This window comes from Notechis scutatus, chromosome 6 (genome assembly GCF_049901735.1).
Source record: "Notechis scutatus isolate UNSWTSFEM ecotype Mainland chromosome 6, rNotScu1.2, whole genome shotgun sequence".
Classification (NCBI taxonomy): domain Eukaryota; kingdom Metazoa; phylum Chordata; class Lepidosauria; order Squamata; family Elapidae; genus Notechis; species Notechis scutatus.
In genome coordinates, this window is record NC_142014.1 from 2,161,991 (window position 1) to 2,177,365 (window position 15,375).

At 49.9% G+C, this 15,375-nt stretch overlaps 1 protein-coding gene across 1 annotated transcript in view; it reads right to left on the reverse strand.

Annotated features, from left to right (window-relative positions):
* Positions 1–949: 949 nt before the first annotated feature.
* SEMA3E (semaphorin 3E) overlaps positions 950–15,375 on the reverse strand; it is a 114,923-nt gene continuing 100,497 nt past the window's right edge. Inside the window, exons 8-17 of the mRNA XM_026682615.2 lie at positions 14,493–14,607; positions 13,844–13,913; positions 12,707–12,851; positions 9,308–9,530; positions 7,441–7,532; positions 6,813–6,854; positions 4,921–5,087; positions 3,215–3,282; positions 2,498–2,637; positions 950–1,576 (exon numbers count right to left, since the gene is read on the reverse strand). Of these exons, the coding sequence (XP_026538400.2) occupies positions 1,118–1,576; positions 2,498–2,637; positions 3,215–3,282; positions 4,921–5,087; positions 6,813–6,854; positions 7,441–7,532; positions 9,308–9,530; positions 12,707–12,851; positions 13,844–13,913; positions 14,493–14,607 (1,521 nt within the window). The 3' untranslated portion in view covers positions 950–1,117. The remainder of the gene's footprint in view (positions 1,577–2,497; positions 2,638–3,214; positions 3,283–4,920; positions 5,088–6,812; positions 6,855–7,440; positions 7,533–9,307; positions 9,531–12,706; positions 12,852–13,843; positions 13,914–14,492; positions 14,608–15,375) is intronic.

Here is a 15,375-nt window from a genome sequence, read left to right on the forward strand (position 1 = left end):
GAAGAGGGTGCGGGGTGTGTGTGTGCGCTAGGTGCCTTCTTTGCTGCGAGGTGGGTGTTTTTTTAAAATAGCGGGCCCTTTCCTCCCAGCCTTTTAAAAGAAAGATGCCCCTTGGCTGTAGTTGAGAAGCAGATGGAAATATATCAGGCATGGCAATCAACACGGCAGACGCTGGCCAACCTTTTCCCAAACACGAACCCTCCTCCCAGGCATCCTGCTCATGGCAACGTTGCTTCCATGGATGCCAGGAAGGACTTCAGGGCCAGAGCAGGGGGCTAACTTGACGTCCTGTTCTGTGGGTCTGTCTCCTTATAGTTATATGCAATGATCTTCCCAGGAGGAACCTGGGACCATCCCTTCTCCTTCTTGGTACAAGGCCCCGGAAGCCATCCATGAAACAGCTGGGCTCAGGTCAGGGAGATTTCACAGTCACGTTTTGCGTCTGCTAAGGTGTTCACGGCAGCAGCGAAGACGCCTTCTCGTTGCTTCTACAGATATGCTCCACGGCTCAAATAGTTTTGCTTTTCCTTTGTCTTTCAGCTTTTACTTATGATTACCTTCCTCCGGCTCACCACTCCTCCTCCTCCCATGCCCTCATGGATGCAAACCAAGCAAGAATTGGAAGCATGCTCTTCAGGAGTGAAAAGTATAAAGTTTCTAGAATTTAGAACGAGGCCTTAGGATATGCCACAGGAAAATCAATTATAGCTAAGTTTGGAATTAACCCACCCACCCCCCGATACAATTTACTGTTGCTTTGCTTATCAAAACATCAGCATTCTGAACTCACTTAAATACCCCCAAATACGCTAAAATATACAGTGCAAGCATGTCCATGATTAATTGGACTAAATGCCGAATATGAAGATTGTCAGGTTGTCTTTCAATTGAAGCTTGATTCATAATGATACAATTAAAATTCAACAATTAAGTAGGTTTTTTTTTAAAAAAAAAAATGCATCTAAATAGACATCAAGTATGTAACTTACTAAAAAGCATTTAGCTCATTTCCAGTGTCAACGTCCCCTTTCACTGGGTCCAAACACCACAAAGAGCCCCCTGCATGGATTTATTTTGGGGGGGGGAGGGGCCACATGATATTATGGCTCCCCCCCCATCAGGAGTCCCCCATCTGGGTGTGCCTGGGAACTCGGTAATGCTCTGATCTGATACGGGCCTTTTTTTCTTGTGGATTGGCATACTTCCACTTAGAGGGAGTCATTTTCAGCTTTTTTCTCTTCTTATCTGTGCACCACACTTTTTCACAATATTCCTCCACCCTCTGAAAATTGCTGTAGCCTATCAGTTGCAGGAACTCCTTGTACCAGGGCTTCGGCCCGTGGGAGACGCTGCTCTGGGCAGGGCAGGGCGTTTTCTGAGCCAGCTCCTCCTCATAGTCCTTGCTGAACATGCGATCCACACGTTCCTCTTCCACGACTTCCAGGGTGATTTTTCTCACGGTGTGAACGATGCTGTGTTCCACCGTCTGGCAAAAATACATTCCGGCATCCGTCCGGTGCAGCCTTAAAAACAGCAGGCCAATGTCCATTTTAAGGAGCCTTTCATCAGCCTTCACCTGCGGGCGGGTCAAAGAGAAAACGGTTTCAGCCATAAGAAGGTTTTTTAAAAATCAGATCGATGAAACTAAGACGGACCAGCAGGAAATGATTAAAGGGAGAAATTTATTTACACGTTTGATATACCAGTAATTGCAGACTTGCATAACTGAATTGGGTTTAGAGGAAGAGTCTAATAAATGTATCAGTAAAATATAGAAAATTTTGAACAAAATTCAGGGATGTTAAATTCAAATAACTTGAAGCACAACGTACCCCAAAGTTAAGTTTTTGAAGGCATCACTAGTTTTACTGATTTATTGGTATGTTTTTTTTTTTTCTGAATACCCCTTTGGTCTAGAAGTTGCTCTCAACATGGGGAGAAAAAAAGGAAGAATTTGGCCTCCTTGTTTAAAGTAGATGAGATCACAGCAGGCCTGAGAGTCTCCAGAAAGGATGAGGGACTTGAATGCCTTCCATTCAGAATGCTTCATGCACATGTTGCTGTTTAGCTATGTTGAACGATGCTCAGACTATTTGGGGAGGAAGATTAGTGGAAGTGTGAAAGGCGTAATCACAAACTCAGTGGGACTAATGGAGCGCACACAATGCTTCTTTCCTAACCGTATTTCATGAAATAGAAGCGGTGCTTGATGTGTGCGTGTGCGTGTGACTTTCTGAGCTGAACCTGAACGTGGTGAGGGGAGGCACAGGAGGAGTGAGGGGTGTGGCGGAGATTGTTTCAGATGGGACAGGCTTTCGTGCAAGAGCCCAGGAGCAGCACCTGTCAGGAACACCTGAAGCTGCTGAATCTCCCAGCAGGATCCCTCTGCTCACCGGCGCCCCTGCATCTTGTACCCCTGCCCCCCCCCCCCGAGTTGCACATTCCCCTTGGACACCAGGTGGCCTGCACAGCCACGAAAGCAGGCAACGGCCAGTACCTCTTCCTTCCGGGCCTCGTGAGCTCTCTGCACAAGCCAGATCACCTGGGCTTGCAGAGTCCTGGGGATGCACTCCAGGAGGGTGCTGTTGTGCTCGATGCCGTACACCAGCCGCTCCTCCACCTTGCCCGAGGCGTCCCCTGCGGACCGGAGGAGACACCCATCAGCGCCCGGGGCCACTCGCACCAACGGTGAAAGGGGCACCACTGATCTCTGCTTTGAGTTGGCAAAGAGAAGGTCTCCTTTGTCAGGGAGCACGTAACAATTCCACACGGAGGACCTTCCACGTACAGTCTGGTGGGGGGGTGGTGGCCAACAATATAGAAAGCATTCTATATATGGGTTTTTAAAAATATATAAACAGTGAGTCCATCCGCACAGCTACTTTGCCTACATGCTTATCTCCTACCACAGAATTAACAGAAAATCCCCCCCCACACACACACATAACGTCTGAGTTGGGGCAAGCCAGGTTACAGTCTGTCAAGCTCCTCCAGGCAGCAATGTTAAGGCCAGGCCTTGGTTTTCCCTGCCTGAAACTGGAACCCAAAGTAGGAAATGTAGCCCAACGATTGTAGGCAGTTCTACGGTCCCTCCCCCCACGAAGCGCCCAAAACAGGACACTGATCCCTCCCTCTGCTGATGCGACCTGGGGTTGCCCTTGGCCCATTACAAACCCCCATCCCCACAACCCTCCCCCAGAAGAGTAGCCATTACCTAGCAACTGCTGGCCGAAGCACTGCTGAGCGGCATTTCCGTGACGGACATCCTGTCTACGGAAGCGTCTGAGCAAAATGAAAGACAATTTGCAAACAGCCGAAAGCTCCCAGTTGTGACGGCAAAAGGCAGAGGCCTCAATCAGGCAAGAGAAGCTCCCAAGGCCAGCGGGAGGGAAGCGGCCTCCCGAGAGGGGCCTCCTGGGAGAGGGGATGACGGAAGCCTCGCTCCAAGAGGCGGAGGTGGGTGGGTTTGGACATATCGGGAGTTATTGGGGTGCAACACAGTCAAATGTGCCCCATGCGCAGGCCACAGCAGGGCCTCCGTCCCATGGATGCCCAGCAACTCCAGCCTTGCACGCCTGTCTGCTGAAGGGAGGCCTGGCTCAGGTTCCTGGTCTCAAGGCGGAAGAGCAGCTCCTGTTGACACCGGGCGGCCAGGGGTGGGTGGGGGGCTTGGCTCAAGGGAGTGGGTGGGCTGCCCCCCGACCGGACAGCCGTGACGTCCCCTCCTGCAAGGCCCCGGGGGAAGCAGAGGCTCCTCTCTCTCCCCCTGCCAGGCCGCCCGTGGAGTTGGAGTGAAGTAAGACGGGTGGAAAAGCCGCCCAGATTTTATCCGCTTTACGGCAGAGATGCTGCAGCCTCTGAAAGAGAGACTGCCTTTGCTTTGCTTTCTTCTCCAGTCCAAGGTATCCCATGCTCCACTGCCGATATCAACTCAAGGGAATCAATGCATAACACCCGCGTGACTCTTTCCCCCTCCCTCCTTCAAACACGGTTCATAAGGGCTCCTGAAAAGCTTCCTCTTTCCTACTGTTTGAACCCTTTAAAACAGTGGTCGGGGAACAGGGGTAAATTACCCCAAATGGGGTAAATCTGAAAATCCTGGGGGTAATGAGGGACTGTCGCTGGCGCGACCATCTCATTACCCCAGGCATTTTATTTCCGACATTCTGTTCGCTTCGGTGAATGCTGCTGGGATCGGAATCAAGGACACAAATGAGAGAAGGGGAGGGAGGAAGCAACGGAAGCCTGTCCTGCTCTCTGGCTCAGCAGCTTCGTTTCTCCCGCTCATTCCTCTCTCAGTCGCTTTCTCGCTCCTCCACCAGCCCAGGAAAAAACTGCTTCAAAGAAGCCGGGAGGAGGGTGAACGGGCGCTTCGGAGAAGCTGCGCTCCGAAACCACCAGAAACGAAGGCAGGCAGGCAGAACGGAGGATTGAACCGTGGGCGGCGGGGTGGGGGGTGAACGGGCGCTTGGGGAAGCTGCGCCGACAGGAAAAAGCCACTCCTGCCGGCTTTGAAGCAGTTTCTTCCTGGGCTGGTGAGGAGTGAGAGAGCGACTGAGAGAGGAACGAGGCAGACAAAACAAAGCTAAGAGAGCCAAGAGCCCAGCCATTCATCCAGCGTCCCTTTCTAAAAGAAAAAGGACATTTCTGAAAAAGAGACTCTTAGTCTCTATTTGCAGCAGGGGGTGAAACGGAATCACAGGTTTTATGGTTTATCAGTTGGTGCAAATGTGGCTAAGGGAGGCTTCCACGTGCTGTGAATTTGGAAAACGGGTGAATTCAATCCCCAGGGTGCACCCATTCCATGACCAGAGAGGGTGTGTCCCTAGAGGGTTGCCCAGCTCACGCCCACCGGTCAATCCAGGACAGCCCCGAGGAAGGGAGAGACTGGCGGTCCTGAAGGTAGCGTCGGATCCTCACCTTTTGGCCTGTGTTCCTGTTGGGTAGTATCTGGAGCAGGACATCCCATCCCAGGCACAGTAGGGATCTCTCGCCAGGCAGCAGTCGGCGCAGGCCGAGCCATACATGTCACACTGGTGGAACTTCACCTGTGCGACGGCGGAGTCGGACCCAACGTAGATCTGTTGCTGCAAGGAAAGCACAACCCTCTTTAGCACAACTCCGGTGAAGGCGGTGTCTCCTTTGCGGTGACGATCCATGGCTTCCAAAGGAAGGGCCAAGACACGTAGTGTTAGGGTTGAAGGAACGTGACCCAGTTTGGTTTGGGAGAAGCATTGCCGCCCCCCACCCGCCCAGCCTCCCCTCAGCTTGGAAGCGGAGGAAGAGGGAGGCGGCCCCCGCTTCTTGCACTTCCCCCTCCCTTGCAGCCTGGCCTCCGAGGGGAACTTCTTTCCGTGGCCTCTGTGTCGTAGGAGAGGACGGGAGACCCGGGATCTCTCTTCACCAACTTCCTGCTCCTATGATGAAGCTGCAGACTTTTTGCACAGCTTACAACGAATTAAAACCTCTTTTATGGCACTTTCCGACTTGACGTGACACGGCAAAAGATAAATTATTGTAAAATTTTGCACAAAATTTGCTAAACAAGGTTGACCTGGCGTTATTTCTGTGCGGGGCAAATGGTATATTGCCAGGGGAATGAAGTGTTCACCCTATGTCTTCACTGCTCAGGGAGACAAAAACCAGAGTATCAACTGAATTTGGTATTAAATCGCTTAAAATGCCTTCAAGTATTCTGCTTCTTAGCAGAACCATGCTTTATTTATCAAGATCTCATTTCACATTTTATGAATCAGGAAAAAGGAATTGGTTACATTAACAGTTGAAGGAAATTTGACACAGCATGTATCGAGCAATATATATACACAGCCACACATGCACCTACTGTGCGTTTACGCACTCACACAACGACACACAAGGAGAGAGGCAAGCATGTATCTGAACGCTTCTCTGGAAAGCAGAGCAAAACTATACATTAATATTTAACATTCTAGACCACTCCCTGAAAATTCATTTTATATGGTACATTTTGTTGCACTGCAGGAGCAAAAGAGCTTTGAAAGCAATGGGACTCTTGAACCAGAAGGAAAACCAACCAAGTGATAAGAAAACAGCAAATCTGACCTTCCAAAGGATAACACAGAAACAGCCCTCAATTTCACATAAATGCATTGAACTGAATATTATTTGACTGAATGAAACTGATATATAAACCAATTATACATAACAACACTATTACTAATAGGTGGGTGTTCCTAAGATTTTACTTTTGGAGCCTCTGAGTTACTCTTGATTGTTTACAACTGTCTAGACAAGTTCCTACAGTTTTCTTGGCAAGATTTTCCACAAGTGGTTTACTCTTGCCTACTTTCTAGGGCTGAGAGAGACGGACTGGCACTCACAGTCTTTGTGGGAAGATTATGGGCTGGTTGAAATTTCTGTTTGATGAACCAAGATAGAAAATAATGTTTTAGGACATAATATGCCCCGAACAGATGCCTTAGGTAGCCTTTGGGATACCTCTACCTACGTATTGGGAATCTGCACCTGTGGGATGTTTGCCTGGCTGCTTCATGAAGCCAAGGGCTGGCCTGAAAAACCAAAACACGGCACGAGTCCCTGGATCTGTGAAGCTCTCATAGCACAGGAGAACCTCACACCTTGCAAGGCTGAGGGTTCAAAAAGGCTGCCTTGGGTTCCTCCTGCTTGAGCTGGGGATCCTGATGAACCATCGGGGGGAAAAAACAACAGTTTAGAACCAATATTTTATTATCTCTGAATGTCTACACGCTGGATGTGTTCATACCACTAAGAATGAAACAATTTTCTTTAAAAAAAGGAACAACACTTACTCTTTTGGAAGAAATTTCCATAAAGAGAATAGGAGATGGCACCTGAAAGTGAAAAAGTTTTTCTTAGTTAGGAAAGAGGAGGCTATCCACGCAGTCAGGATAGCTACCTATGGGTGATCAGTCCATCCAAGAATTGCACATTTTGTGCCAAGACTGCTTAGTAATCTACTGCAAAGGTAGATTCCTCCTGCCTTTCGGCCATTCTTCAGGCCGCCCAAAGCTTTTCCTGGTGAGCACGGAGCAGCTTTATCCATAGTCCACGTATTGCCACGTGTCCCTCCCCCGCCACGCTATCTCCAGGGAGCCAGGCCCTGGAAGGCTTGGAAGGCAGTGACCGGCAGCCGGAAATTCACCTGGGAGCCAGGTTGTCTCACGATGCAGGTCACAAAGCAACAGGGCCAGGTGAAAACAACCCCCCCCTTCACTGCCCCTGCTGTCTTCAAGGGCAGCCCTGCGTAGGGGTCTACCTACGTATGGGCCAGCAGTGTGGAGAAGGAGGCCTGTGGGTGATGTGGTGGGGATCCTCCCGTGGATCCAGGAAGAGAATGGGTGTGACATGTGTCCTGGGTGGGAGGGTCCGTGGGGAGGCCGGGGTTAGCACCCAGCAGTCGGTGGAAGGCCCACTTACTTTGAACACCTGCAGCTCTTCAAGAATCACTTCCTCCATAGATTCCGTGTCTTGGTTGTAAATTGTGATCACTTTCAAGACAATCCCATTATCTGTAGGTGAATAGGAAAGGAAGTCTATCAGGTAACACACAGACACACCTGTCAATCATTTAAGATAAAACTGTTTGAAACTAACATGCCAAAATTTAAATCTGCAAGTCATTCAAAAACAAGTGTCTATAAATTCAAATCATCGGAAAAAGGAACCAGATCTAGACAATTTCAATTGTTCGAAGTTTAACAACAACAGAATGGAAGCGGGTAGAAGAAGGCTACATTCCTTCTTGGCCAAGTGGGCTCACTGAGCACCCAAGGGCTGAGCAGCAGCGTTTAAGTTACATTTTGTCCCTTCTTTTGTGGTTGCAGAAAGCTGGGTTTCCTCTGCAAGGAGCCACCTTTGGGGTGGGGCTGGGGGCTGGGGGGAAGGAGCCAAACAAGGCACCAGCAGCAGCAGCAGTTGTGTTGTGTTGCCCTCCAGAGTTGACTAAGAGGGACTGCCTGAGGAGAGGCAACCTCCTCCTTCCACGAAGCCCCCGAGGTTTCCTGGCTGGAGGGAGGGGCCCTTCATTATCTTCATCCCGACAGCAGCAGCTCAAGGCGGCCGCAGAAGCCTTTTTGCGCGCTTCCTCCTTTTCTTTGGCCAACTGGAGAGCAGAGGGGTCCTGGCCGCCTTCCCACTCATTCATAATGTTTGCAGTATTATGCCCAATAACAAGCACCATAAAGAGAAATTATTCCCTCTGCAGATTCATTTGCTTACAGTCCCAAAGGGGAACAGCCTTTCCCCGCCTCCATTTCTCCAAACCATATAACAGTCTAAACTAGCTTAACTATCACAGATTTGCTAGAACTTCCCAGGAGGAAGAAGACGATCTTAGCTGGCCTAAGTTGACCCCATGTGATTTCTTGGCAGAGTGGACAGGCAAATGTAATCATCGTGTTATGAGATTTTAAAAAAAAAATGGAGGAAAATTACAGCCCCCAATTGGCAAGCCAGGCCTACAACCATCTTTTGAGACCTTCCGACAGAGTAAACAGCTTTTGGCAGAGCAGGCCAGCCGTCGGCACCCACCCTGGAGTGAGACCCTTCCTTGGGTAGGAGGGGAAAGGGCGATTCCTGTCCTCTGAATTGACACGGAAGTCTTGCAGACCTTCATGCTCCGTGGATCCTGGCTCTAATGCCTCCCTTCCTACTAGCCCGGTGGGACATCCCAAGCACTCGCCCTTTGGGCCACCGGACTGCTCTCGGGGCGCTCTTTTGCTGCAAGGGCGGAGCTCCAGAAGCCACGGAGAGTAAAACACAGAGAGCCTCCTTTGAACCTGCCCAGAGGCTTCCCAGGGATACGCTAAGCTGAGGCAATCATCATTTAGGAGGCTCCTGACCAACAGCAGCCCCCCCACCGCCCCCCCGGGACTTCTCTTCCTCCAGCTTGGAACACCGAGGCCCCGTCTGGCGGTGCAGGAATTCAGGGGGCACAAATGGCTCTGGGGGAAAGAGGGTGAGGGGCGAGAAGGGGAGAAGAGGAGGGTCCACGGTGGGAGGTGGAAAGGGCGGCGTCACACGATTCTCCAAAGACGGAAAGAACGTCGGCCTCCCTGCCCGCCAGGCCTCAAGTTAAGATGCCTTCGCTCCCCTTGCGAGGTGCGGCACTTGGGACAGAGGAGAGCGGGAAGAAGAAATCCCTGGCTAGACATAAGGAGCCAGGGGCCGGCCTTGGGCATGAAGGGGCAGCCCGGAAGGGTTAGAGGGCAGGTAGGTTGCAAATGGAACCAGCCCGACACTCTGGAAGGAGAGGGAAATTTAAGTCACCCGCTTTCCCTCTGACCTGTTCCGATAAATAAGACATCGTATTGGCCATCTTCGGCTTCCACTCTGTCCACGGCTATTTGTTTGAGGCCGTACTTTCCGTCTGTCTTCACCAGAATTGGCCTCTTGTGCACCGGACGGACAGTCTGGTACATCAGCGGGTGGCCTCGAGCGAAGCGGATGGCCTCGTCTGGATAGTCTTTCGTGCTCCCATGCAGACCCCCATTCACTTTGCTGGCACACTACAAAACAAAAAGGAGCTAATGTGACAGCATCAAAGACTCCTTCCGTCAGGGGTGCCTTTGTGCCTGTGACTAAGTGACTGTATGCACCACACACCAAGGCCTGGCAGGAGTCAGGCTTCTTGGATTGCGGGCAAAGGCTTTGGATGCAGCTCCAGGGCTGGAGCCTCCACCACCACCGTCTTAGGGCTCGCTGCTTTGTCAGCAGCATCTTCCGCCTTCAGACGCAGCCAGTCAGATGGTCAATCTGTACTGTCCATCTGTAACAGCCACTCTGTGCCCCTGCAGGCCACCTGGCAAGAACGCCGCCTACGGACACGGCGCCCTTTCCCACCTACGGGCCTGAGCGCAGGCAAGGCTCCTTTCCTTTCTACACCCGCTGGCAGCCCCTGTATGATGGGATGGCGTCCCTTAGAAACCAGACTGACCCTGTCATGCCCCTGTTAGAATCTGACTCTGAGGGAGAGGAGGAACAGCCAACAGGGAGTGGGAATGTGGCTCCGGAGGTTGTGGAGGAAACTGGGGAAGGGCACAGGCTGGCTGGGCACTCAGAGGAAGACCCAGGCCCAGCCCCTCCCCATCCTAGGGCACGCAGGGAGGAACGGATAAGGGAGAAACGTGAATGGCATGGTCTACGGGGGAGGAGCTGCAGCTGTGAGGACTGTTTAAAAGGACAAACTGAGCATGGCAAAGTTGCTGGAAGCAAAGCGTGAAAATATTTCTAGTTTGTCTATTCTTATCTGAGTTCTGGCATCCTTCCCAGTGTGTGTATTTTGATATCTGTGGACGTCTTCAAGCCCTTATCCTGCCTGGTCTTCTTAATTGCTTCAGTGTGATTTTTTCTTCTTTTTTCTATTGATAGTTTATATGTATTTTGAGTTTGAACGGAAGTTCTTCCTTTTCGCAACTGTTTGTGGGGGTCAATGATAATTGGACCTTTGAAGCCAAATGAAAGGAATTAAAGGGACTTCACCTGTTTTTGTGACTTTGTTGCTTCTGTATCCTACCCTGGGTCATCACAGACCCAGAGGCCAGGCTGAGGAAATTGTTGCTGGGTGCAACCGGAGCCCACAAGACCCCCTAGAGTGGACGACTGAGGTTCTTATTTTATGAAATTGACCACTTAATGGGCTTGCACTTGTCTTTCTTTGATGCTCTTCATTGCTGTAGACCAGTGATCCCCAACCTTTTTTATGCCGCAGCCCAGTACCGGCATCAGCTGGGCGCCGCCATCTTTTTGATGAAAAAGTGCTTCCGGTGACCTCACCGGAAGCACTTTTTCATCAAAAAGATGGCGGCGCCAGCGCTCGTGAGCTTTTCCGGGTAGAAATGGCTTTCACCCGGAAAAGCTCATCGAGCGTGCGCCGCCATCTTTTTGATGAAAAAGTGCTTCCGTGAGCTTTCTACCCGGAAAAGCTCACCGGAAGCACTTTTTCATCAAAAAGATGGCGGCGCCAGCAACCAGCGCCCGGTAGGACTTGTTCCGCTGACCGGTACCGGTCCGCGGACCGGTGGTTGGGGACCCCTGCTGTAGACCACTGGAAGTCTGTGGGTATAAATTTAATGAGTCAATAAGAAACGAGCAAGCAAGCCGGCTGACTTAGTGAGCAAATCAGCTCACGCTGCTGTCTTGCATGTGTCGATTTAAAAGTCGTTCAATTGGGGGCGGAGGTTGGGGCTGACTCCCAAGTAAACCTGTTTGCACCCGGCCTCATGAGCAGCTAAACCAGGGGCTCTTCTGGACAGGAAGCCTTTAACTCCTTCAGCAACCGGAGAGGACACTGTGCTTTAGCCCATCTGGGCCCTTTCGGGCTCTTTAATTGGGACCCTTTGGGATTCTGCTTGAAAGAGCCGAGCGGTCATTTCCTTCGTCCACAGACCTCGAAAGCAGGGTGGTTTTTCATTCCACACCCAGCCTCAGTAGCAGACTCTTCCCTCTCTTGAGATGGGATTTTCAATCAATAAAGTGAAATCAAATACTCTTTATGTTTACTGGAAACATTCATTTTTAACTTGCAGCAAGACTATAATTGACAATCATAAACTCCAACGCTTGTCCAATGGGGCAGGGTTAATTTCCCTTTTCTTGGGACTGAGCTCTTCTGAACTATTTGCTTGGATTCTTTGATGGTTTGAAAATTAATTTTCTCATCAGCCAGCAGCAGAATTTCCATCAGCTGCTTGTCATAAAAGGCAGAAGTTGTGGCTCTCCGCAGACGTTCAAAGGTCTGGGGTTTTTTTTTGCAGATTGACTCAGTTGAAGGCCAAATCCTGCTGAAAAAGTCTGTCTCCAGAAAGATTTAAGCATGTGACATTCAGCTGGGGGTGTATGTTTGTGTGCTATATTTTATAAAATATAACTAGGTCATCATATTCCACACAGGTAGTTCTCTCATATTATTCAGTGATTTCAAAATCTCCACTCTGGGTTTCAAAAAATTACGCTGATGGTTTTGAGTGATTTCCACAACTGCTCGAGTGAGAATTCTAGTCCAGATCGGATCAATGTTTAGAATCAATTGCAGGGCTGCCAGTTTCTTCTCACTTTCACACCTCAGTTGGTACAACTGAGTTGTTCAACTTCACTGGGCTGAGGCATGCAGCTCAGTGAATGTCAGGGTGTTGGCTAACAGCAGGCCTGCTGTGACTGAACTTCTTAAATAAGAATGGGGTATTTAGATAGAACATTTAGATTTGTAGAATCTACAATGACTGGGCAAAATTTCTCTGTATTTCTGCAAGGATGAGATTATGAATTAGGAAAAATAGTGGTCCTTAAAGAAGATGAAAATGCTTCCCATTGCTTTCTTGTAGCTAAACTGGGAAAATGAGCAGATAAATAAATTGTCAAATTTCATTTAAAACGGTGGTTTGCTGAATAAGATATAATGTAGTTTCACACCTCTTTTAAAATAAAAAATAAACCAAACTTCTGATTGTACAACTGGCCACTGTGGCTTGTTCCTGCTGTAATAGACCTTGGTTTGCGAGGTCAGTGAAGGCTGAGCTGATTAGGGCCAAGTTTTCTAAAAGCAAATCTCGGCAATTTCAGTGCAGTCAGCAAAGCACATGCACAGAAACACCGTGTGGGGCGCTTCCATTCCTGCCATTTCAAGCAGGAAACGTTCGTCTCTCTCGAAGGGGAAGAAACCCCTTTGCCCACACCGAAAACTCACCGACCCAGGTCTCGGGTAGGGCACCTTGCCTTCGTACACAGACCAGTGATATTCAGGCCCTTCTTTGTGAGCGTAGGGTCCATTGAAAGCCGCCCGGATACTGGCCATGTGATAGACACAGACCGCGTATCCGTGGAATATGTTGCTGCAAAGCAAAAAGGGGAGGAGGTTATGAAGGCCTGAAAGTCCTTGCTGGAAAGCTTCTCGTTACGTAACCATTTTGTAGAGCAGCGGCTTCAACCTTGGCTCGCTCCCTCACCATTCTCCAGTCTCCTTGTGCCACGGACAATTCCCACAGAAGGACCTGCCCAGGCAGTAGCCGAGCAGGACAGTTTGTGTTGCAACATGGCCACACCTGCTTCCCCCTCCCCCTGGGAAGCCCTCGCCCAGGCCTTCTCAGGAGTGGAAGCTGCTGGACGCCCTTCCCTTCCGCCGTGTCCATGGCTGCTCCCTGTAAGCAGTCTCCATTACTGGAAGAGAGGGAAGTCAGGGAGCTTCGGTGCCAGAGAAGTGGCGACAAAGGACAACGGTGTCCCTGTTTCCAGTTTTCCTCTGTTGGTGAGCGGGGCAGCCCCGAGGGCTTCCTCAGGCAGCCGGCATTTAATTCTCAGCCAACAGTGTTGGGTTGCTATGAAAATTGTTTAGTGTTTCAAAGGAACACGTAATTGCCTGTTTCTTGGGTGTTCCAAAATGTGTATTAATGTGCATTGCTGGTTTTATTCTCGAAAAGAAGGAAGGGAGAAAAGAGAGGCAGGGAAAAATGGGCAGATTGCTTTGAAGAGCATCCTGTCAAATGTATCTGCCTAAATCGAGGGCTGCGATCACTTCTTTTGGTATGAAAGGCAAGAACCAGAGCAGGGCTGGCTGGGATCTGGGATCCCCTAAAGAGAAAATTCAACCTGGACCCTCTTCAGGCGCCCCTTCACGAGACGGGATTCTTCCTACAGGTTATAAGCCATTAGGCCCATTCCAGCCCTTTTATTGTCCAGGACTAAATCCTGGTGTATTATATAAGCTCATTTTTGTATCACTATCACCTAATTGCCTTGTTCGTTTGCTAAGGGGACGGGTGGGGTGGGGGGTCTTGTGGACTGTACATCAGGGTCTTCATGACATTCCCACATCATATCTGCCCACCTTGTAGTGTTGAAGAGTCCAAATATCACCGGGTTTTTGTTATCCCGAGTCTGGAGCAAAAATATGTCCTCTGCAAAAATAGAAACACGGCAGTTTAACTTGCACTAAAATTAGATATTTTAACAATATACATAAATAAATACACAAATGGCTCCTTTATACTTCCCAGCAAAGAAATAATTTCACGTGCTTAATTCTAGGGTAGGGTTATTATTGACCCCAGTTTGGGCATCATGCTATGTCAGTCTCCTGTTCTATTAGAATTGCAAGGTGAAGGAGAAGATTTATTACTGCTGTGGCTAATTAAAAACAGGAGAGAGCTTCTTGATTCTTCTGTGATACTGAACTGGAAGAAAATATGCAAATTGAAACTGGTTCACACATTATTCGGAACTGGGGTTTATTTCAACCAATGTTTGTTGAAAAAGCCACACTGGCCCCATTCAGACATAACGCTAAGCCAAAACCAAGCAGGTGACATTGTTGCCCAAGGTGTGAACCTTGCCACTGTGGTGGCTGCATGAAGCCATGGTTTGTTGTTTATTATGGTTAACATGACCTTCCTGTCATGAAATATTGAAACGCAGCGAGGCAACTATGATGACTCTGAGGGCTCTGCCTTCCTGCCCTTTGCAACCCCGTCACTCACCCAACTCGTCAAAGTGCGTGTCGATGCCATTCATCCCTGGGACCGAACAGGCCAGCCTGGCTTTGAGGAAAGTGGTCCACTTGTTCACCAGCATCCTTTGTCCTCCCATGTCATTCTGAGGAGCAGAAGGAGGGAGGCAAGGAAGGCCTTTCTCAGACTCCGCCAAGTTGTGCATTTACACAACATGACTCCGTCCATCCCCCTTCTGGCTCAGCGCAAAGCACCAGACCACAAACTAACCCAAACTGCACACATGCACAAAAGTTGAAAAAGCACAACAACAACAACCCTCCAGTCAGTGTCTTGTATGGAAGTAAAGGTTACCTCCCTCAGACGACACCCTAATGGTCACAGCCGAGCGGAGGCCCTGCAGGCAAGAGTTCCCAGAAGGAGGTGCGTGTTGGTGAGGCTTGAAAACTAAAATGGGGCACCTCTAATCTCTCGCGGGACCAACGGGGGATGCTGGAAGGGCCCCTTGTGAGCCTCAGAGACCCCCCCTCAGCTGAGCAGAGGCAGGAGGCAGAAAAGGGGTGGGAAGCCGGTGGGATCGGCCGACCTGTTCGGGCCACCGCAATACAAAACGGAGCTTTGGAATTCAAACAAGGCGCAGACACGGACTTTGCGTTCAGTTCTACACAGAAGGGGCGGCTTTTTCTTTCCATTCTCTCTTTCCAAAGGGCTCCTTTCTAGGCTGCCCCTGGTGTCTTCTCCGATGCCCACCCTCTACGAGCCTAACGGAGGTCTGCCAGAGTCACACTGAGGCGGGTGGCCGTCGGGATGGCTGAGACTGAGCTGGACTCACAATCCAAGCTTGGCTCGGTGGGGGGAGAGAGAGAGAGAGAGAGAGAGAGAGAGAGAGAGAGAGAGAGAGAGAGAGAGAGAG